General features: G+C 42.9%; 1 protein-coding gene across 1 annotated transcript in view; it reads left to right on the plus strand.

The window, feature by feature from the left end:
- LOC108570442 (glutamate receptor 1) overlaps positions 1 to 23,973 on the plus strand; it is a 139,186-nt gene that overhangs the window by 110,452 nt on the left and 4,761 nt on the right. Inside the window, exons 4-15 of the mRNA XM_017932303.1 lie at positions 4,940 to 5,072; positions 6,721 to 6,841; positions 7,639 to 7,803; positions 11,332 to 11,547; positions 13,901 to 14,008; positions 14,420 to 14,533; positions 14,649 to 14,769; positions 15,183 to 15,277; positions 15,837 to 16,060; positions 17,120 to 17,332; positions 21,707 to 21,905; positions 21,992 to 22,236. Of these exons, the coding sequence (XP_017787792.1) occupies positions 4,940 to 5,072; positions 6,721 to 6,841; positions 7,639 to 7,803; positions 11,332 to 11,547; positions 13,901 to 14,008; positions 14,420 to 14,533; positions 14,649 to 14,769; positions 15,183 to 15,277; positions 15,837 to 16,060; positions 17,120 to 17,332; positions 21,707 to 21,905; positions 21,992 to 22,236 (1,954 nt within the window). The remainder of the gene's footprint in view (positions 1 to 4,939; positions 5,073 to 6,720; positions 6,842 to 7,638; positions 7,804 to 11,331; positions 11,548 to 13,900; positions 14,009 to 14,419; positions 14,534 to 14,648; positions 14,770 to 15,182; positions 15,278 to 15,836; positions 16,061 to 17,119; positions 17,333 to 21,706; positions 21,906 to 21,991; positions 22,237 to 23,973) is intronic.

Here is a 23,973-nt window from a genome sequence, read left to right on the forward strand (position 1 = left end):
AGTGTAAAAGAGCAATGAAGAAAAAAAAAATAGAGAAAATGTAATCGAATCTTACACGTTTAAAACACAGAAAGAGAGAGAGAGAGATTCAACGAGTATTTTCGAATCGAAGACACTAGGAGGATTTCAAAGGCTGTCTCGAAATGAAATTCCACAGGAGGGTTGGTTTCTTCGACTAATTTATCTATTATTGCGTTGGTCGGTGTCTCGGTCAAGCTCGATCGCTTGACAAACGCGCGCTTTTAGCGAAATTTCTTCGCCGACAAACTGGTCCCTGGCAATTGTACAGAGTGTTAGAGCTCCTGTGAACGAGAAACATCCGAGTTATGTCACGTAAACGACTGTGTCGTCTGGCTACGAAGAGAGAACACTTTTCCTGGATAGTTTCGGTAATAATTCCAGGTGAATTGGAATTCTTCGAGAGCAGCGGGAAGTGTTTTTAAAACGTTATTTATTGTACGTGTGGCGAGAAGGTTTGTTCGATTCGTTTAAGTTTCCTCGTGGAGAAAATAGATCGGTGGTTGTTTGAAATTGGCCCAAAACCGTAAATAGGTTACGTCTCGTAGCGTGGACATCGTTGTCACTAAAGCCCGCGAACATTCAAATTGACGTCGTACGGCTTTCTGTATCCTGCGGCGGACATCCGCATTGACAACGCGCCGCTAATTAACCCTTCCTTGTAATCATTACAACCACCGGTTCCTGTTTTCGAATATATTCAATCGTGAACGACGATCGCGCCTCTCCTGTTTTGCCTTTGACGCGATTCGGTGCAAATATATGGCGAAGTAACCGTCTTTGCGCAAATTTTGTGTACAATCAGGCACGAATACGCTAATTTTCTGTCGTACGTGAAGAAATCATTCGCAAAATCGAGAATATCTAAAATAGAATTTGTGTCTGCCTGTCTGCATGTTCCCTGTTATTTCCTAAACCATTTGACCGATTTCGAACAAATTTTGCATAGTTACTACTTACAGTACTATGCAAAATATAAGCTACCGTGAAACTTAGACACCTTGTCTATCTACCCCTAGCACTTAAAATATTGTATATCGCGAAGCATTAGAACAACAGAGATTTCGGCGGCGAAGTGGTGGCCTGGACTTTGTCACCCAGGAAGAGAAAGAGTCCTATAAACTAAGCCCTTTCCCCGGAAAGTCGAACGAGGGGGCTCCAACGGGATACGACGCGGAGAGGACACTCTGGAAATAGCCGTCGAGCGAGACACCGAAGCACTTAGCAGTCGCTTATCACTATACTTTAATACATTTTTGGTTAATATCCTACTCTGTGTTAAATTCACTTAAGTTGTGCTGACATAAAGAAACCTCTTTATAAATCAACGAAAAATCTCAAGTTTCTCAATTATGCAGTCTACGAAGCTCCCTAAAAACAGTCATCTAAAATGATCGCCTCTGAAAGTGTGTGCAACCAGCAATACCAAAAACTGAAATCGAATTCTCGTCGTCTCGTTTTTTCCCCCGGTTCTACGAAACCGCCATCGCAGCCTGGCTGTCGCCTTAATCACCGATCAATGACACGACTCGTTTAACCGGTGCGCGACGAGATCCAGCGTGGAAATAAAACGCGTCGCGGTTCGAAACGCGATCATAAGGGATTAAACCGGCGCTTAATTGCTCGTGAAATGACACCGCCAGCCGAAACAACGCTGCGTGCACCGTGCATCGAATAAAAACCTCCACCGATTCTCCAGGCGGAGCTGATTAACCACGAACCGAGCGCGCGAGCACACGCCAGCGTTGTTCCGCAAATGAACGTCGCCGCTTCAAAGGCGGCCTCTGCGATCGTGCTGGCTGGCTCGCGCGACTGAAGAGGGAGATCGCGAAGCTGGTAACGAGCAGGAACGTGTAAAGTACTACGTGTTCCAGCGACGTGTCGCGACTTCACGGTGTCGCGCGCGCGCCTTTTTCCGAGTCGAGAGAAAACAGCTGGCTTTCTGTCAACGGGTACGAAGATCAATGGTATTGTCAATATTGCAGTAGCGTAGGTTTGTTTGCATTTTTTTTCTCTTGTGTTGTTTTAAGAGACGCGAGAAGAGGGTTGTGAAAGAGAAAGTGAGGGTTGATGGGGACTGAAGACAAGTCTACCGATGCTTTAACCATGGTTTGGGAGAAAAAGGAAAAAGATGTTTGAACGCTAATAAAGGAACCATTAAACACGGCGCAGGCAAAAATATTCGTAATATTTTAAATAATATCTTCATATTTTTAATATTTCAATATTCCAATATTTTAAATAAGTTCTTTGTCAGTGTCCGAATATTTTTGGAGTTTTATCAATTTTCAAGTTAAAATAAAGTAATATGAAAATTTTAACAGAGAATAAGTTATTGTACGAAAAAAATAGTTTGGTAGATGTTAGTTCCACAAATGGTCCCAAAAAGTGTTGAAGCGGCTTTTGTAGATAGCGCTGGCTGGTAGAAGGGAATTTAATGGGAATTTTGAGGAACAATGGGGAAAGACTGTGTGATTAAGACTGTCTATGAATTTACCGCTGTGGATTTTGAGGAAGTTAATGATGTTAGAGGAACTTGATTACTCTTCAAACAGTGGAGTAGATCAAAGTGAATGTGTTACCGTGAGAGAGATCTTTCGAGGTTTCATTTCTCGCGTCTAAAATTACCACCAATTTTCTACCCTTTTTGTCTTACAATAAACACTTCGACGAATTTTTCAAATTAATCTCTTGATACTTAAAATTAATATTAACAAATCCCAAATGAATTCAGAAATATTCACGAAATGTCTACAGTCTATCTGTAAATCTCAAATAAAATGAGCACAAAATATTTTAATAAAAACCAAAGAAGCATTACAGCGCCAAAAAAAGTGAGAAAAATTTGTGGACCAAAAAAGCTATTACATTCCCTCGTAAAATTAAAAGGTGCCTTTCAAACGTTGATCTGAATTTCGGTATAAAATTCGATAAAAGACCGATCAGAGTCTTACTAAACCAAATCCACATTCCCTAAAATTACACAAAAGTTTCATGCTTCCAATCAAAAACTCTAACACCCACACGCACGAAACGTATCAATCAAAGGACACCCGACACAAAATCCATCAACTTGGTCAGCAAACGAAAAGTCGCCGCGAAGGTCTCGATCGTACCTCGAATCTACGCTGCTGCGTATATTGGCAGAAAGGAAACGTCATGGGAGCAGTGGTAGGGCGATGTTCACGAAAAGCTGCGACGCGGCTCTCGTTGAAATGCGCCGCTCTTTTATAACGCGCCACTGAGCTTACACGCGCGCGCCGCTCGTTAACCCGGCCATCAGATTCACGCATGGCGCTGCAAAAAAGCACGACGACAGCGCGAAACGTGGCCGACTCGCCGCTGTTGACTTTTCCCTCCCTTGCCCTCGCCAATTCCCATCCCCGTTGCGTCCGTCCTTTTATTCCTGATTTTTCAATTTCTACCCTTTCGTATTACCCCCTCGGCCGTGTCCACGGTCGCGAATCACTCGATCCCTTCACGGGCCGCGCGATTGTGTTCCGCTTTCGAAAAGCGATTTCGTTCGGCAAACAGCAAAGGCGTTCAATATCTCGAAACAGGTACGTCGATGAATGGGAAATGGATATTTAGCGAAGGGGGAGAGAAAGACGCTTTGGCTTATCAAGAGTTCGCCATTCAGAGAGGTATTTGAATTAGCCGTTCGACTAATTGGTCGTGTATGAAATGTTGTTAATTAGAGGATTTAACAGAATGAATTGCGGTGACACGTGTAACGGGGCGATCGGCTTGTCGGTGGCAATTGTGACGTTTGATTAGGTTTACACGCGTTGGTTTGTTCAGGGGGAAATTGTAGGTGTGAAGAAGTGAATCGTGCTTGACGATCGGTGGATATGAATGGAAGTATTGTTAGAAGCTACCGAAAGCTTCCAGAAATTCTGAGCCTTGAGTAAATCGCGTGAAAATTTCCATTTTATCATTTTCACTAGTCAACGAGAAGAATTAAAATTCATACCGTGAAGAGGAAATAAGAATTCTAGATTCTCGAAAAATATGTTCAATTGTTAAGCTACCAGGTAAATTCACGAAATACGGTATCAAAGAGAACGTGTTATTGAAAATCTCGAAAGTAAAAATTGTTAAAATTCGTAACGTGACAAAATGTGAATGGAAAATTAGGATTCTGAATTCTCAAAATGTAGGTTTAATTAAATCACGAAATACAGAATCGAAGAAAACGTGTCATTGAAAATCTCGGAGGTAGAAATTGTTAAAATTCGTAACGTGAAAAAATGTGAATGGAAAATAAGTATTTTAAATTCTCGAAATGTAGGTTCAATAATTAAGCTACCAGGTAAATCCACGAAATACAGAATAAAAAAAAAGCTGTAATTGTTAATCTCGAAAGTAAATCACACGACATGTTTACCAAAACCGCCAACAAGATAGGTATTCTGATATTTACTGTAAACGGAATGCTTTGACAAAAGCTTCTTTGTGTCGTAATTACAATATTGACAAATGCATTACAGCTACTCATTGTGTCATTATCCGACAGAGCACGATTAAACACACTGCAACGAATGAAATTCATCGTAATTCCCCTCGTCCATTGTCTTTAAACTCTTCCAAACGTTTCAATTACAAACGCTCCGGGGGCAATTGAGAAAATTCAAGTTGAGAAATTCGGTTGAACGCGTGAAACGAATCGCGTCGTCTAATTACCAGATTAGATGCGGTCCCGCTACAATCACCGCGAAACATTTCGGCCTGAACGGGAACCGCAGACCAAACAGAAACAGTCTGCCGATGAATTACGGACGATGTGATGCGCAATCGTGCGCGTGTAATTTTCGGAAAAGCGCGTATAGTATATAATATATAGGTAATGACGAGCGGCGAACCGCGCGGAACGACCGGCGAGAATTTTGCGAGTTGACGGTAAATTTCGCCCTTGTTACAGGTCTGCTCAGGCTGCAGCAGATCTACCAGGGCCTGAAACCTGGCAACGAGTCGTTTCAGGTGGAAACGGTCAAGCGAATACAAAATATGTCCGAGGCGATCGACTTTCTGCGCAGCTTGGAAGAACTCAATAGGTAAGCTCGAAAATTTCAGGTTCAACGATATACACTACCGGCCAAAAGTTTAGAATCGCCTGCTGATTTACGGTTAAATTGAATCCGAAATTGATGTTGCGGAGATCGATAGCATTTTACCTTATTTCGTTTGATTTGTACGAGGAAAGATTGGTTAAAATATTCTTAAAATTGCTAACTTTATTCTGGAAATTTTTGTGTAACTTGCAATGCACAGTGATTCCAAACATTTGGCCGGTAGTGAAAATGGTACAGTTACAGCGAACAAACAGTACACCAATGAAGAAAATTTAATTCACAGAACCGACTTATTTCTAAAATAATGAAATAATTCGTGGTTTAATAGTGCATTAAAATTTCACACCAAAGAACGTTAATATTCTGATTATTATTACCGAACACCCAGCATATTAACAAAGACAATTTCATTCACAGAACCGATTTATTTCCAAAATAATTCCCGACGTACTCCCAAAAATTCCTATTTTCCCTTCTCCTCTCTCGAAAAGAAATAAAAAAGATCCAATGAGGGATACAACTAGAAGATTGAAAAAAATTTCCAGGAAATAATTATTCCTCTTGCAAAAACTGTGCCGTCAAAGAAAGTTTCAGTAACGGATAAAATTCGCCGAATCCGCGAAAGTCTTCCTTTTTCTTTTTTCGTACAAACGAGGATTGTCGGACTGGTTGATGGAAAAAATCGTTGAACACTGGATCATGCATTAGTATAGCTTTATATTTCGGGGGCGGCGATGTCTGTCCGCATTCAGACAGGCTGACGGATCACGCTTTTGTGCGAGTACGAGCGGTCACCGCGTATCTCGGCCGCAATTTACCGCTGGCCACGCATTTGCACGGGCCAGGTAATCAAGAACCGGCTACCGACAATGAGCCCGAATCGAATGAACGTTCCCGTTACCGAAAACAAAACGTAACTATTACGAATCGTCGCCGGGAAAACGGCTCGTTGCACAGCGACTTTATCGCCGGAGAACCGACTCTCTCCACCGCGAATTATGCAAATTCATTAGGGGAGAGCCGTGATATTTCGCGATACGGAAACGCCAACAAATGCCTCTCGTTTGGATACGTTTCAATGGAATTACACCCCGCGATAAGGCGTGCAGAATGTTCTCGAGGATGCGTACAATAATTTCGAATGTTCCGAGAACTTTTTTTTTTTAACGCGCACTCGTTGAGAAAGAAATTCGAAATGTGGTAAATGGAACGTGGTGTTTTAGAGGTACAAACGGTGATTTTCATTTTCCGAGTTTCGGAGAATATTCTGGACAATTGTACATTACGCGATTTAAATTGACTCCCCCAGGTTTTTCGCTGTGTAAGAAATTTTCTTGTAAAAAGAGTATCGTTAAAAATAGTGTGGAATACGCGAAAAATGCTTTTCGGATATATTTCAGAGTAAATACTTTGTACAATGCTATCTATTTAGAGGCAAATATTGAATTTCAGAGGTGTTACGTTTTTCCAAAATAAATATTTCCCAAAACGGTGGAAAAATTCAACAATAATTTGATCGAACAAACGGAATTTCTATTTGAAATGTAAAGTAACTGAAAAATACCAAATACGGTGTAATCTATACTGAAATGAAACAGCATACCCGGTAATCGAACGAAATTTTTCATAGATGGAGCAACAAATACGTGGTGCTCGATTGTCCAACAGACATGGCGAAGGATATCGTGGTGAGCCACGTGAGGGACGTTGCACTGGGGAAAAGAACGTACCACTACTTGTTGAGCGGATTGGTGAGTATTCTATCTCGCGAATAAAACCCAAAATTCCAGCGATAAGGACCACTGTCACGCGTACGACAATTACCGCGCGTGTTTTACCTGCACACCGTAGTCGAGAAAGGCAAAGGAACCTCGAGACGGCTGAGGACACTTCAGATCTCCGTCAAAATAGCACGGAATAGGGAAATGTTAGCTCACGCGTACACTTGGAGGTACACAGGATAAGTGCACCGTGTTTAGCGGTTTCTAGTCAGTGACAACAACCGAGAATGCAGCCTTTCGAGACGCACAACTTGCGCATTCACGCGAGTTCCTTGTCTCCTCGACGAGGAATACCATCGTCGTGCATTGGACCATTTTCCAAATGCCAATATTCTGTTTATTCGCTTCTGTGCTTTCGGTTCTTTGTTCCTGAACACTGCACGTTCCTCCTCGAGGAAGTTTAACCTACACAGAGCGTGAAATCGTAAAAATTTTCATTACTCACGAATAAAAGAAGCAATTTTTTAAATATTGTTTCAATGTAACAATTTTGCGTGATTTTCTCGCCTCGAGTTTCCATATCATTTACTCCCCCCCGTCTCGATGTATTTTCATTCGCTGGCCGCTTTGTCTGGCCGATCGGAACGGCGACGAATTGCTCGACTCGAGATCGACGTAATCGCGGATAAACGGTGCCGCATTTGGCACGCGAAACTCTCCTATCTGTAGACCTTTCATTCCCGCGTAACGTTCCAGTTGAAAAACGCGCTCCTCCGCTTTCCGTCGTTTACAAAACGCTACAACCGTACCGCCTTTCTTGTAATCAGATAATGGACGACCGATGGGAGAGCGAGGTGATCGAGTACGGTGCCATCAACATCACCGGTTTTCGCATCGTGGACGCCACTCGACCTTACGTCAAAGACTTTTTAGCAGGCTGGCATCGTCTGGATCCGGCGACGTCTCAGGGTGCTGGCCGAGAATCTATTTCCGTACGTATGCCGCTCGTTCGTTTTCCCCTCCTTGAGAATCCTCCTTTGCAAAAGTTGCCTCTCCGGTCCGCTAAATGTACTCTTGGAAAATTGTGCCGCGCTCCAGATAAATCCCCGCGAATTTATGCCCCCTTTCCTCTTATATGTAGATCCTTGAAACATAGTTTCGCTCGCCTCTTAGGGAAATTATTGGACAGACCTTGGTGAAATTATTCTCCTGTTGTCCCACGTAGACGTATCCTTGCGACAATGTCTCCGTTTCGAGGATATACACGAGGAGGAAGCCAACGGAATTGAAAAACTGAAGTTTCGCAGGAGGAAGAAAATAAACTTTGAAATGATAAAAATCAGACACTCCGGTTTCTCTCCCAGTGAAAATATTTTCCTGAACGTTGGTGCAATGTTCGATATTTTCCCATGAAACTGCGATAACGTTAGAATTTAGTTTACATTCTTTTACAGAGTCTGTTGGTTTTTCTCTTCTTCATTTGTTCCAGATGAGTCTTTGAAAAATGATCTTTATCGACTCTCGTAAGGTGATATCTCCTTTTTCTTCTGCTCTGAAATTTATTTGGTTCGTCCAATAACATTGCACGCCCTCTTGCCAGCTCCTGGCAGGCAGTAGTCGTCTTTCCAAGAAGGGGAGACGCCTATTCGAGGTTCGTATGGGCTGTCGAGTGCCTCCGAGTACATCAATTTTCTGCCTTAAGCGCGCCAGTCTGCTCTGGTTTCCGGCTTGTTTTCGGATACTTAGCACGGTCAAGTGGAGGCGACTGTTCGCGAAAGGGACGCCCCGAGAGAAGCAAACTGGGGGCCTAGAGTCCTGCCAGCCGAGCTCTATACGGATCTGATAGTCTCGGGACGATTCTTTCCGGGGGGCTCTCGACAATCTCACCCTCGACGATTCGTATTGTTCACTCTCTTCGATGCAAAAATATAGTCAATGCGTTGAGAGAAATTGGAGAAAAGGGACAGAGTGGAAAGATGTGAACGAGGAGATGCAAAGTGTCTAAAAAAAAATTAGAACAGCTTTACGACGTATTTTCTAACTTTGCAACCATGTGCGCGATGCTGAAATTGTCCTAACGCCGCATAGAAAGTTGCAACGTAGTTCGGGAAAATGGCTCTAACAACGTCGTGGAAAGTTCAGTCGCCCTGTCACAACGTTGCAAACTCAATCCGGACCTTAAAATAACGACGAATAAAATTACAGGGCATTCCCCAAGGGTTCGCGACAATGCTGAGAGTACAATGTTGCACGCGTTGCAATCGCTCGTATCGCACTCAGAGCACCAGAACAATCTGAAAATACTCCGTAACAACGTTTAAAACGTTTCTGTACTCTGCGACAATGTTGAATAACGCCGAAAGAGCCACGAAAAAATTGGAGAGTACATCCTCTACAAAATCCTCGTGTTTGCAACAATGTTGCGAAACGCTCTCTACCTTGACAGAATATCAAACGTTCGCCCGGAGTCGTGAAACAACGTTAAAAAATCGTCGCGCGTACGTTGAACTATGTTGGAAAATGTAGCTAAAGCACTCCATACCTCTTGAACAACGTTACACTGCGCAACAGCGAGTTTAATCCGCTCATAACCGTTCTCGCAACCCATTATCCAGCTTCACCTGGCCGTCGTAGAATTTTATTGCGATCCACCGATGAATCGTACCGCCTAAGCTCGCCGAAACGATCCCACGCTTATCGCGATCTCCTCGAGTAACACCGCGTTACCAATCCTGCTTTCTCAACGTTCGATCCACGACGCCCGCGCCTCGCCGGGGAATTACCGTCGAAGATGAGGCTGCCACGCGATCCAACGCGATGATTATCCTGATCGATCGCCGCGCAATTTCCGGCCGCCTCGTTTCCTCCAACTTTGGCCACGTGCCCGACGTAACCTCGTCCTCGTGAATCTGCGTACGTCTCCCCCGGCGCGGCGGCGACGATAAATGGTTTTCTCGGGTCCCCGAGTCAGCTGAACCGACCGAACGAAGAAACTCGGTTTTCGTTTCTCCACCCTCCCCGCCGCCGCGCATAATTTCAATTGTTACGACGATTAGCGGGCGTTTCAGTTGCTCGAGCAAGCACAGGGGAACTGTGAGTAATTTTCAGCGGCTTTTCCGGAACGCGCGAACGCCGGGATTGATGTGGTGTTTTTGAAATTGCCGCGCTTTCCGACGATCGATGTGTACACACGTATACGGACATACGCGAGGTTTTCGACGCAGGACAGCACGATTTGATTAACGGAACTATGGATCGGTAATTAATCCAATTCCCCGTATGGTCGCGTGATTAATCGTGGACAGAGGAGCCGTGTTGTCTCTCGATTGAATTTTTCGATTGAAAGGGTTGTTGCGGGGGCAATTATGCTCGCAGGGAAATGGGAATAAATAGAGGGGAAATGTGACGCGTTTGTTGGCCTGTTGGTGGAATATTGCAAGCTTTCCAGGTGGATAAACGTTGGAAAGAGAATGTTTCGCGGCTTTGACGTTTCAGAGGGAAATTTTTGATACAGTGATATCGCAACCGAGCCTATGTCCTTTCTACCGTTCGAATTAAGGAGATGTGCATTTTTACGTCGCTTGTATTACCTCTATGTGTAATATAATTAACGATGGTAATGATACCTGAGAATACTGTATCTCTAATTGTTCAGCGCGTACGTAGTATTTATCTGTTTTATTTTAAACTCTACTCGATACGCTTCAAGCGGTAAATTAATGGAAGCTTGAATATTTGGGGGTTTGATGCGAGATATAACTACAGTTACCCCTTCACTCAATTTAATATTATAAGTAGTGTGGTTGCAGCACGGTATTACAATTTTTACCGAGAAACGTGTTTTTTGTTGAAAGTGTACTGGTGTATATTGACTTGTGTTTTTCGTTTAGCTTAATTTATATCTTGTATACAATTTTTTTGGCGGGGGTGAGGAACGCGGATTGGTTCTTGTGGTCTTCTGGAAATAGGCCCGGAAGGGGTTGCTATCCTTCTATTGGATCCCCATGTGCTAGAGTCACCAGCATGGGAACCTCGGGTGACGTCCGGGAATTTCCGCGTCCCTCGACCGTAACAGGTAATAACTTTATGAAGCGCCTTGACCTTACTAAGACATGCAAAATTACAATAAAAAATAGAAACGGCATTAAGCCGAAAATAAAGAAGTATATTACTTAAGTTTAAAACGTCGTAGAAGGTAACCGATGGCCGGTGGCTTCATAAACTTATTGTGTTACGGGTTCCTTAGAATTAAACCTTAATTCTAAGTTGGCTTTCTTCGCGCCTAGGGTCGCATCATAAAGCGTTGTTACAATGTAACACTAATAAAGAAAAGAATCCACGTCGATTTAATATTCTGCATCCTCCGTCGGTGCAAAAATTCAGCATTTTCCACCGTCGTGTTAAAGAAAAATGTCCACGAGAAAGTTACACAGAGAACCTACCTTTTTCTCAGGCAAAAACAAAAATCATCGCGATCCTCGGCGACTCGAACACTGATTCGACAATCTTCCTCCCATTAGGCACAAGCGGCGTTGATGTACGACGCCGTATTTGTTCTCGTCGAGGCGTTCAACAAGTTTCTGAGAAAAAAGCCGGACAGGAGCAACGTGAGACGGACCGGGATTCCTGGCAGCAGTCAGATTACCAACGGCACCAAAGGTCTCGATTGCAACAACAGTCGAGGCTGGGTCACGCCGTTCGAGTACGGCGACAAAATTTCCAGGCTGCTCAGAAAAGTGAGTAAACGTTATTACGCTTTATCCGGATATTAAAAATTGTAGGAAAAATAAGCGCCTAACCCCGAATTATTTCAAGATTAAAACATCATATTCTAAAAAACAATATTAAAAACATAAATTTCCTCGTTCATTTCTGCAAGAAACCCCTATTTTTAAATTTCTTCAATATTAATCCTGAAAGAGTGGTGCACAGAACTGTTCCCAAACGAAAATTACACTTTTGTAATTACATTTTATACATAAAAATACTGGTAAAATTAAAGTTTTTTAACCCTTATGTCAAGAACCGCATACCCTTTCGCATAATTCTCACTTAAAATAATTTATCTTCCAGGTTGGAAGATTTTTAATATCCAGCCAGATCGTTGTTATTTCGCACATTTCCTATCCGTGTTTGCCTCAAGTTTACAATTTTGTTATCAGAAAACTACTAAAATTGGACGACAAAGTAGGCGACAATTCCGGTTATTGGCATAAGGGTTAAATTAAAAGTAACGTTTATTTACCGTAGCACATATAACTGAGACACAGTAAATTATCACCAAATAAAATTGTAAAACTTGACTCTATTTCCGAGGACTTTTTCATATGCCACTCTGTGCGAATGATCGATTAAACCATAAAACCCCTTGCAAGATCACAAAATATTTTCTGCAACAACCCGAACCCAATTTCCACCTCGTGGGTTCGATTCGATCGCAGCAGCATCCTTGCGGCACGATCGTTTATTCAGCGTGCGTACAAGTAATATCGTCTACGGGCGACGAAGGCGCGTTATCGACGACAGAACGGCGTGACAAGGCTGCGCAGGCCTGTCGTTGATTCGTCCGCAAAATTCTGGAGGCACGGATAGAAACGCAGAAATACTCGATATGTTTCGAATAGCCGCGCGGCGACCGAAATTGCCAGGGACGGTTCCGAACGTCTCTCTGTCGCTGACAGTAATTGGCGGTTATTCCGACTCTAACGGCATTCCACGTCAGATCGTTTCCCTTCGTTCTGTGTACACACGTATACAGTTACACCGGAAGTGGCCCCCATTTCTCTATCTCCCACTCTCTTTACAACTTACATCCTCTTCGTCGCTCGACACCGCTTGGACGCGAGAAGCTGTCGATAGCCGGAGTATCATTACCAGTTTTTGCTTTTTTTTTTAATTATGAGACAGGATTAACGATAATTTGCTTGACCAGAGATGAACTGTGTTTAACCGGGGCGGAATCACCATTACTAACTACACTGACCGAAAAAAGTATTCATACACCCTATAATGGAATAACTTTCTTAAAATTGGGCCAAACGACTTGAGTTTTTTTTGAGAAGATAGAAAGATTAGTTTACCAGGTGATGCGCAAAAATTTTTTGAAAAAACTGCAATTAGTCGGAATCGCGAAGAACATAGCGAAGGCCGTTTTTACAACTTTCTTATCTGAACTCTTAATGAAAATTTAAAAAATACGTCTTGTAGATCTATACCAATTATACACACGCTGAAAATTTCATCGAATTTGATTTGAAAATTTGAATTTGATCTTCAGCTATCGTCTGAACCAGAATTATGCCAAAATATATATTTTTCTGATTTTTAGAGCCTCTGAAATACGAAAAAAGGTCGGCAAAATCGATACGCAAAATTCAAAGTGCCGCCATTTTGTAAATTATCACTATTTTTCGTTCATTCTGTTTCACACCATAACGGAATGCAGAAGTTCCTGGACTCGAATTGCAAATACTTTCGATTTACGTATCGACATACTTTTTTTAAAATTTTCAATTTGAATCGCCAAATTTAGATACTTAACGTCACTTAGCAGGATTGTCAACTTGCAAAGATGTCACTATTCCCCTTTCATCGCCTTCCATTTTATTATAATAAATTATTGAACTCAGAGTCGAGAAACTTTTATTCCATACTGTAAATTATACACACATACGGTGTCTCGTTTAATTACTTCTATTCGTTTAAATGACACGACAAAGGTTTCATGTGTAATTCGAACGACATCAAAGAGAGAACTCGTCGAGAAAAATATTTTTGTATAGGGATAATTTTTTCGAAATTTCCGAGATCACCGATGTCGTTCGAATTACACGTGTACCGCCCTCGCTAATGGCAATGCTAATTGAATTTCCACCTCGTCAACATTAATTACCGCAAATTAACAATTTCGTCCCCGTATGCAAGGAGATACTTTACCCGCCACTCTTTAGAAACTCTATCAGCGTGACAGAGTGACAGTAAGTTCTCCAAAGTAACGCAATATTTGCGAACATATGTCGTTCCGCGAGGAACAAACAACTGTGTTACATTATTCAACGCCGACACGTGAATCCCGCATTTAACTTTCAGGTGGAAATCGAGGGACTGACGGGGGAGATCCGCTTTAACGATGACGGTCGCAGGCACAATTACACCCTCCACGTCGTCGAGATGACAGTCAACAGCGCCATGGTCAAAGTAAATATTTTTTTCCCGCGACGAGCCTGGTCACGTGTCCTTTCGCTCTTGTTTTTCTTTCTCTGTTTTTCTTTTTCCGTTTTTATCCGTCCGCGTCCCCTATCGTCAGGGGCCAAAATGTAATCTCACGGTTTCCGAATTTTACAGTGCGCAAAAAACCTCGAAATTGTCGCGTCGAAGCAAAAAAACCGAAGCGCTACGCCCGATCCCTTTTAATTCCTCGTTTCACGCTGTTTGCTCTTTGACGCAGGCCTCCGGTTCGATGACTTCCCGCGACAATATTGACCATCGATGACTATCGACCGCGCGCGCGCACACACACATATACACGCGAGAACCTCGACCACACGAATTTTATCAAGCCCGCAACGCGGTCGAATCCATTAACAATTCACGAATTTACCCTTCAAGGTGGCAGAATGGACGGACGAGGCTGGATTCCAGGCAATCGCCGCGAAATACATACGACTTCGACCGCACACGGGAATCGAGAAGAACAAGACCTATATCGTCACCACCATTGTGGTAAGAATGTGGTTGTATAAGATTTTCTGGCGAGGAAAATCATTGCTAACGAGTTAAACGAAATAGAATAGGCTTGTTTGTTTATATCGTTGTTTTGTTGAATTTTATAATCTAGGAGGAACCTTACATCATGAAGAAGAAGTCAGAGACTGGGGAAGTGTTGACTGGTAACGACAGCTACGAGGGATACTGCAAGGATCTGGCTGATCTGATAGCTAAGAAACTGGGAATAACGTGTAAGTATCTTGTTTCACAGTGAATTTCGACAAATGTAGCATTTTAACATCAATGTCAGTGATATAGTGGTGCAATAAAATATTCGAGACCCTTGAGTCGCAATATTTATCTATAAAGAAAAATTGAGTTAAATTGGATTCAATGGAATTACAAAAGCACTTTGTCCTTCACGTTGATACTAATTTCCACGAAATATCGTTAAAAAATAGATAAAATAAAAATCCGGAAAAAAAATTAGGCTAGCAACGTTCACCTAGTCACCCCGCCCTCGAGACTTTCAAGAACCTCACGAACCTTCCGTCTCTACATCCATTCCAATCAGATAATCAACAAATTTTCACGGATTTAACAAGGAGTCGAAAAATTCGTCGACGATCGACGACAAATCTAACGGAAAATTTGCATTTTTCAGACGAGCTACGAATAGTGAAAGACGGAAAGTACGGCATGGAGGATCCGGATGTTCCAGGCGGTTGGGACGGCATGGTCGGCGAGCTGATCCGCAAAGTAAGTTTCAGAGACGTTAATGGAACAATTCATCGGGATGTGGGAGCTTTTTACGAGGTTAAATACCCCGGTAGTTAACGTACCGAGGAGGGCGGAACGATTTCGTCCAGCTACGCGAAAGATTCCACTATTGATCGGCAAGGTCCGGCTCGAAACGAACGACCAACGAGCTGTTTTATCTTTTACCAGAAAGTACGAAGCTCCTCCACCAGATGCCTCGAGCTTGCAAGCTCTCCGGCCTCGTTCGACGTATTTCGAACTACATCTGGTGGACGAACTGGGAACGAACGAAAAGTGAAAGCTCTGCTGAAAGCTCGAAGCTTTATATTCGCGTTCAATAGAGGCAAATTGAAAATGAAATTCTGTTCGATGTTATACTTGAATAATCAAATGAACTTAATCTAATTTCTATCGATCGTGTAAATAAATTAGTAAATAATTCGTTTTAATTTTGTGGGTAACGATAACGTTGTTAATTGTCAGCTTGTACGATACTGTTCGGTATTGCCGTTTAGTTTAAATGGTAATTGTTCGGTTAACAATTGTGGTATTCTTTCAGGAAGCAGATATAGCCATTGCTCCCATGACAATCACTTCTGAACGCGAACGAGTGATCGACTTCAGTAAACCGTTCATGTCACTTGGAATCAGCATTATGATAAAGAAGCCCATCAAGCAGAAACCTGGTGTATTCAGCTTTTTGAATCCATTGAGCAAGGAGATCTGGGTGTGCGTGATCTTCTCGTACATCGGTGTATCCATCGTGCTATTTACCGTGTCCAGGTAAATGATATTTTCCAGGAGTTACTCGCTGCTTTAGGCTGGCGCGCGGTTAAGTAGATACGGTCGGTATGTGGTCAGACATGCGGCGAAATGTGCTTTCGCATTCGACTGTACCTTTGTCGTGCAACGCGTCGATATTCTTCGAATTCATATCAAACACAATATCTTCATCGTCGACAAATCTAGTTTTCATTATGTTTGCAATAATAATTAGATAATTCTTTTAATATCAGAAAAAATTGAAATTTTGTCATAATGTTGGAGATTTAATTTTTTTTCTATTGCAACATTGCGTAAAAGTAATTTGAAGCAGTATCAAAAATAACGTATTCCGTTTACCTTTGCTACACTATGTAAAACTGCTTCCTACCGAAGGTACTTAACAGCCAAGTAAATCAGAAGAACAATCGTACGCAATACGAGGAACTATGAATTTTAATTTTCGCCCGCAATGTTCTACACGACAGCACATTCCCCGACACGCATCGCGGCGATGCAAATGAAGCGAAAAAGGGAGAAACCACAAGGTGGAACACGAGAAAGCGGCAATTTATTGTTACAGAAATTTCCGACCCCGTGATTGATCGTTACACTCAATGCCACCCTCTAACTACACAACATTACCTTCCCCTTAGCCTTTTCCTCTCGATGGATAATTACGCAACAGTCAACCTTGTTTACCTACTCACCGAGTGCCACAGTTACGTGTCGAGTCGCGGCAATTACGCGTGCATTTATCGCTGGTGTTATCGTCGCGAGCTGCCACGATAAATCCTCGTTGCTTTTATACATGCCTCGCCATGGCTATTTCACGTTTCCCATCTTGCGTGATTTCCAAAAATGTGGCACTTTGACAATAGCCTATAGTCTCAACGAGAGAATTCTAATTCGAAATACTTTGCCGTTTGATCGTCGAACAATCGATGTCTATGAAATCGTTACACTATAGAAATTACGAACAAAAAATGTTTTTTAGGTGTTATCTTTTTTTTAAATTGCTCATGTTTAAGTTTAACGTTTACATTAACTAGCGACGTTAATTCCATCCCTTTTACACAGATTCTCTCCCTACGAATGGAGAGTGCTGACACTAAGCAGCGGCGCGGATCCCACAATGGCTACCAGAAACGATCCCACGTTACAACATCCACATGGATCTCAAGGATCGCCTCATATACCAACGTCCAGTATGGCGAACGATTTCAGCATCATCAACAGCCTTTGGTTCGCGTTGGCCGCGTTCATGCAGCAAGGTTGCGACATATCGCCCAGGTAAAGTCGTTAATTTCCTCGGTGTAATTCACCTGTGATTTTGATAAGGCTGATTCATTTATCCAAACCGTGGGGACTTTGTAAAAGTTAATTGTTTCGTAATCTAGCTAGCTTATCAGGCTTTCTTTACGTGGTTTCGTGTCGCGACGATACACGAGGCTGTCGTTAGGTCACGTGTAATTCTTTCTGGTGGAAAGCAGGCGGGTTTATTTTAATTAGAACGCATTCTTGAGAGCTATCGTCGAGGTCAATAGAATGATTTGAAACCGCGGAGGCTAAGAAATTAAGTAATTTACTTCTTAGTGCACCGTTTATATTGAGGCTGCTCAGGCAGGCCTCTTACGGGCGCCCGCCGTGACTCGCGGGCAAAGCTAGGGGCAATTGACGCCCACGGTCATTAGAGCAACGTGCGAGAGTTTAGGCGCTTTCTGAGCATTGTGTCGTGGTACCAGAGGTTCATACCAAGATTTACCGTCGTTAAAGAAATTACTAAATAAACAATAAGACTGGATTCGGCAGAAAGATGCAGCAGAAATTCAGAGTCCTCACTGTGCCCTCGAGTAAGAAGATAGAGCCTCTGACTCCAACAATATGACATCAAGATTAAGTACCACTGAAGTTCCGACAGAACTCCACGTTAGATCCTCTACACCTTACTGAAATCCCTCATTGAACACTCAGGAACTGATCATCGCCGATCGATCGATCGCCACCGTCCTGTCAGACGCTGCTTCGATGGGAAACCAACCGAATATCGTCGAACCAATCCAATCTCCAATTTCGTAGACTCAACAACCACGAGTGAAGAATCCGCGTGAAGTTAGTCTAAGAATTATACAGTAAAATATCTTAGTGTAACTAAATAAGTAATAGTTTAAGCCACATCCACCTACCCAGCGTGTCCTGGTAGTCAAACGTGGATTCGCGCAGCGTCTAACACGCACGAAAAACCGCTGAAGCTTATAAGGCTACTCGTATCGCGTAACGCCGACCATTAATAGCGTTGAACATCTTCTATCAACGGGTGTAGCGATAGTAATCGAGGTACACGTGAAGGAAGCTTGTGAAAAGTGTCTGCCTGGTCGTTTAACCGAACAACTGATAACAGGTTGCGTGTTAAGGAAGAAACGTAGCTCGTCTTTCTCTCGGCTAATTATAGCTACTTTTACCGTGCTCCCTGTTTCCGTTTCCGTGGTACAAGCGACCCGGGGTAAAGTACATAGAGCCACGGACGACGGCGAGAACGACTGCCTTTTACTTGGAACAGGTCAACCGTGCAGTCTGCTAATAAGATGAATCGGGCGAAACTCAAAAGGTTCGTCGCTCTCGCTTAAAGTCTACTGTGCAAACGTTTCCCAGTTCTTCCATTGCGTCGAGACACGCTGAAAAGAGAAGCTACTTCTGTGTAATTAGCGAACAGATTTCGATTCAAGTCGCGACAGTATCGTAGCCAAAGAACGAATTCAACAATAATTCTTACAATAGACAGTTTCCAGTCGAGAGGTGAAGTTTCTATTAGAACGTGTTTCATATAAGCTAAGATTTTTGTGACAATGATAGGATTATCGGATGCAAACTGTGATTACTTGGAAACTAATTTGTGCGGTTGCCGAGGAAGTGAGATTGAAGATGGAAGTCCACAGAGAAAAAGTTTTTCAACTTCGTCTTACGGTACACAAAGATGAAGTGTACTTCAAAGGGATACCTACAGCAGCTCGAAATTAATCTCAAACCTGTTTAATTGCTCCAGTGTCAATATTTTCGGTGAACGAAGTGAATTTTTAAATTCTTGAAAATTCGTTTAATCGATAACTGACACCAGTAGTGGTTGGTAGGTTGTAATAAACAAACTCAATTAATATTCTACACTACTTTTATTTAATAAGGTAAGTGCTCTCTGCTCGACGTCTAGCGCTTACGCTTTGTCCCTATTGCTGTCGTGTCTTCGTCTGTTCGTATTGCGGTCTCTGTCGATATCCCTACTAAGTATTGGTCGGTCTTTTACCGTCCGCTTCTTTATTCTCGACGCCACAGCGCCCTTCATTTTTAATAAAACTTACTAACCACTCGGCGTACAATACCAAAGACCTAAATGCACATCAAACACAATCAGAATTCTACGAAAACGTTATTACCCACGTATACAGTATCGCATAATTACTTATCCACACAAAAGAAATTAAAAAAGAGAATTAATTCCTCCAACGACCTGTTCTCGCGAAGAAACACCTCACGCTGCACGCAGGTTTAAGGTGTGTCCTTCAACGCACGATCTCCACCGGCGTTCGCCAGATAGCCCAGCGATGATAACCTTTAAGAGTGTGATTTACGAGGGCCACTCTGTGGGAGGGGTAAAGGTACACGGTAATTACTGTTGCAAATTCCTTCGTTTAAATTACAACCGCGTGTTAGGTAAACGGCGATTATAAACCGCGTGGCCAGAATTATCACAATATAATCGGATTACGCTTCCGTAGTCTCGTGCCGGTGGTAATTTAGAGCTACTCTCTCTCTCTCTCTTTCTCTCGTAATCGGCACCGCGATTAGGCGTCCGGCTATTCGAGGGCGGCTCATTTGAATGAGCGTGTCGCTCGTGGTAGCGCGCTCGAAAATTCCATTAGCGACACGCGCCAACCAACCGAGGCCGTACATTTCCAACCGATTCGACCCCCTTTCTTTCTCTCTCTCTCTCTCTCTCGCTCTTTTTTCTTCTGTCCTCCCCGCTTTTATATCCTGCTTCCCACGCATCAAGCATCGATCAACCGTGCCCGCGATCACGAACAATACGTTTCGTGCCGGCAGTAATACGAGTTTCTGCTGCCCCCCTTCTGCATAAACGTCGATGTTGTTCCGCGACGTTTTTGCCGGTTTTTTCTCTTTTTTTCGTGCCCGTCGAATGTCTGACGAAGGTGTCGCGTTTTTCACGATGCTTGTCGTTACTGAAACGCCGGTGCTGGGAGGTTGATGGAATGATATTAGGAAAGTGACTTGATGAGGTCGTTCAGAGATTGGATTTCTTATTTCTGGGAAAATATGTGGAGATGTTTTATAATATGGAATATTGGATTTTTAACTTTGCCTTGAGAAGAAGTGATCGAAACTCGTTTCTATTTTCCACCATTTTTAGATAGAAACGTATCTTACTAATTTGAAAAAGTCTTTTCGTCTATCCTTTCGTCAAACAGTAAAAAAAAATTAAATTTCTAATTTTCCAAAATTTCTGCATTTCTGGAAATTGCGAAAATCTTCATATTCTATATTCTTCAGAAAATTCACAACAGTTCTACCCGCACGCGATACTTCTTGAAAATTGTGATCCAACGGGGAACAATTATTTCACGATGCCAATTTAAATTTCAAATGAGCACCGGCTATACAAGTTCGGTGACAATTTTAATGCGGCTCCGCGGAGCCGACATGACATTTCTCGCACGTATTAATTCTTCCTCGAGCCTTCCTTCACCAACGGGCTATAGCACTTTTAAAACAAACACAGGCCCGAATTACAAAGGACGAAACTGTTCACGTACGGGCGCGTCTCGTAAATCTACGTAGGAGCGATAGGTTTCGGCCACTTCGGGAACTGGGTCTCAATTAATTTCCATTTCGCCGTATCCACCATGCCACCCCATCGCGGGTAGCCTCCTTGATTAATGGTTTAAATATTCCCGCGGCGCCGATATGAATTGTAAATTTCGCGGAACCTTCTGTCCCCTTCTACCCCCTCGTCCGCCGTTTCCACGACGTGATTCCGCGCGGACAGCACGTAAAGCTTCGTTATTAAATACCGTCACATCTATCGGACGTAGGTTGTAGAGAAAAGAGTAGGAAATGGAGAGAGCGAGTGTCGCGACTTCTTCGAGATGTTAAGTTTCACAGAGGTAGATATGATTCTCTAGGATGTACCAAGGGAACGACGAGAGAAATTTACCTGTGAAAAATCGAAGGTATAACTTTTGCACCGTTTGAAGGTGAGAGCGTGTGCAAGGTAATACTCGGCGAGCTACCTTCGTGGTGATATTACGTTATTACGCGTGATTTACCTCGTGATACGTCTCGCGTAATGACACAGCCCGGGGATTTTTATTGTGTTTCTTGGAAATCGAGAGCAATTGGGAAGTTTGTCGACGCTCGTCAAAAATACACGGCTGATTAGCTTGTACGTTACGGTATTAGAGAATGTGCTTCGTGGTACTTATGTTACTTTGGTATTAATTCCGTGACGTAGAGAATGACGAATTTTAACGACTTTATTTGGCAGAGTGAAGGAAGCAAAGCTAAATTTCTGAAATGAAAATAATCTTCTCTACCACTGTATTTTTTTTTTTGGAAAGCTAATTTCAAATATCATAATTGTCAAATCACGTTTGACAGGTCAATATCAGGCAGAATAGTAGGCAGCGTGTGGTGGTTCTTCACGCTGATCCTGATCTCCTCTTACACCGCCAATTTAGCCGCGTTTCTAACCGTGGAAAGAATGGTGGCACCGATTAATTCACCGGAAGACTTGGCCTCGCAAACGGAAGTACAATACGGCACGCTATCTCACGGATCCACTTGGGACTTTTTTCGTGTGAGTACACGTCGTGAAAGGTATTAGTAAAAATAGATTCGTCGAAATTTCCATAAAAACGCCACCTTTGTCTCTCCCCTTTGCAGAAATCGCAGATCAATCTCTACAGCAAAATGTGGGAGTTCATGAACTCGAGGAAACACGTGTTCGTGAAAACGTACGATGAGGGAATACGAAGGGTGAGGACGAGTAAAGGGAAGTACGCCCTTCTGATCGAGAGCCCGAAGAACGAGTATATTAACGAGAGGGAGCCTTGCGACACGATGAAAGTCGGGAGGAACCTCGACGCTAAAGGTTTCGGCATCGCGACGCCACTCGGCTCTCCCCTTAGGTAAACCTCGCGTATTTACTTTTAATCCTTTTTCACTTTGTGTTTCCGCTCGTACGATACTTCGCCGTTGTCGTCCCTGGAAGCTAGAATTATCATTCTTCGATCTTGAAACGCAGGTATAATTCTTTGCGATGTACGTCGGAGATTGAAGTTTTCTTCTATACTTTGGTAACAATAACAGACGAATATAAATTTAGCTACAATTTTTCCGGTGCAATTATTCGACCGTCGAAATAACTCTTTTGTATCGGGAACGAGGAAATTCCGATCGCGTTTAAAATTCCTCCGCGAAGGTGAAAAATATATAACTTGGAGGCTGGAAGTACTCCTAAAATTCACAAGTATCGTCGTATTTAAAACAAAAAACCCCTCCTCGACCATTAGCCAACGACAAAAGCCTCGCTTCCACGCTGACAATCGTGGATAACGCAAACGAACGAAATTTAAAAAGCACCGCGTGCTCGACGTTAATGCGAGGAGTTTCGAGCTTTCGATAATTCTCGACGGGGACACAAAGCCACTCTCCCGGTGGAACATTAGAGTAAGCGTAACACACGGATCGAATGGAAGCACAGGTTCGACCTATTTCTTTCATACGAACGCGTAATTAACGAGGTTTTGTAGCGATCAAGAAGAGGCGAAGCCCCCTTCGTCGTCATATCGTGGTAGCTCTTTGAAATTCCGCAGCTTCGGGTCTGTCCCCCTTTTTCTTCTCTCTCTCTCTCTCTCTCTTTTTCGAAAGCACACCACGTTGTTACACACAATTAGCATAGAGAAACTCGTGCACCCATTTTTCCGTATCATTACCGCTTAAGGGACGACTCGACCCACTCTCTCTCTCTCTGTCTCTCCTCGTCTCGACTACCAATTCAATCTCTCTCGTTCAACCGTCCACCCGCCCTCTTCGCCGCTTTATTCGTTGGTACAGCATTCAATTTGTAATTCAACGGATACACGCACATCGATTTTATTACATTTGTTCGTGACACAATCGACTTCTACCCCCTGTGGTTACGGAATATCTTCTTCGCCCTTTTCTTTCTTAACCCTCCGGTCGCTGAATGAACTTTCGCGAATCGTCGTGTGTTGAATATTGGATATCGTTCGAGAAATTGCTTAGCTAATGTTTGTCTCTTTGCTCTTTCTCTGTGAATGAATTTCTGTGAATAGATATCGTTGGATAAATTATATTTTGCGAATTTTGTTTTCTGTTGTGGGGGTGTGATTTAAGTGGTGAATTAAGTTTCGGTAGGAATAGGTACGGTTTTAATTCTAGTCTACAAAGATGACTCTATCGTTTTTATTTTTACTTTTCTCTTGTTTCACAGCCTTTTAAACACAATCATTCTGTCAAAGATTTGGATATGCGTTCACATACTCTTGCCACGTGCCGATTTTCGTTCATGGCATTCTCATTCAGCAGAACTGTCACTCGATACAACTGTCACACTCTTATTTCCCTTTTTATCCCTTTTCTTGCGAATTTTCAGCGATTCCTCGTCAACGTTCGCGACGTTACAGAGACCCGATAAATCTTGTGGCCTAAACACTCTGATTTTCGATCATGGCATCGATCTTATCTCGCGTGTATTCTCATTCAGAAGAACTGTCACACGAACCAAACACTCTTTTCTCTCACCTCGCACTATTTTCATTTTCACCCCTTTTCTTGCGAATTTTCAGCGATTTCTCGTCAACGTCCGCGACGTTACAGAGATCCCATAAATCTAGCGGCCC

This window comes from Habropoda laboriosa, unplaced genomic scaffold (genome assembly GCF_001263275.1).
Source record: "Habropoda laboriosa isolate 0110345459 unplaced genomic scaffold, ASM126327v1 scaffold84, whole genome shotgun sequence".
NCBI classification, from domain to species: domain Eukaryota; kingdom Metazoa; phylum Arthropoda; class Insecta; order Hymenoptera; family Apidae; genus Habropoda; species Habropoda laboriosa.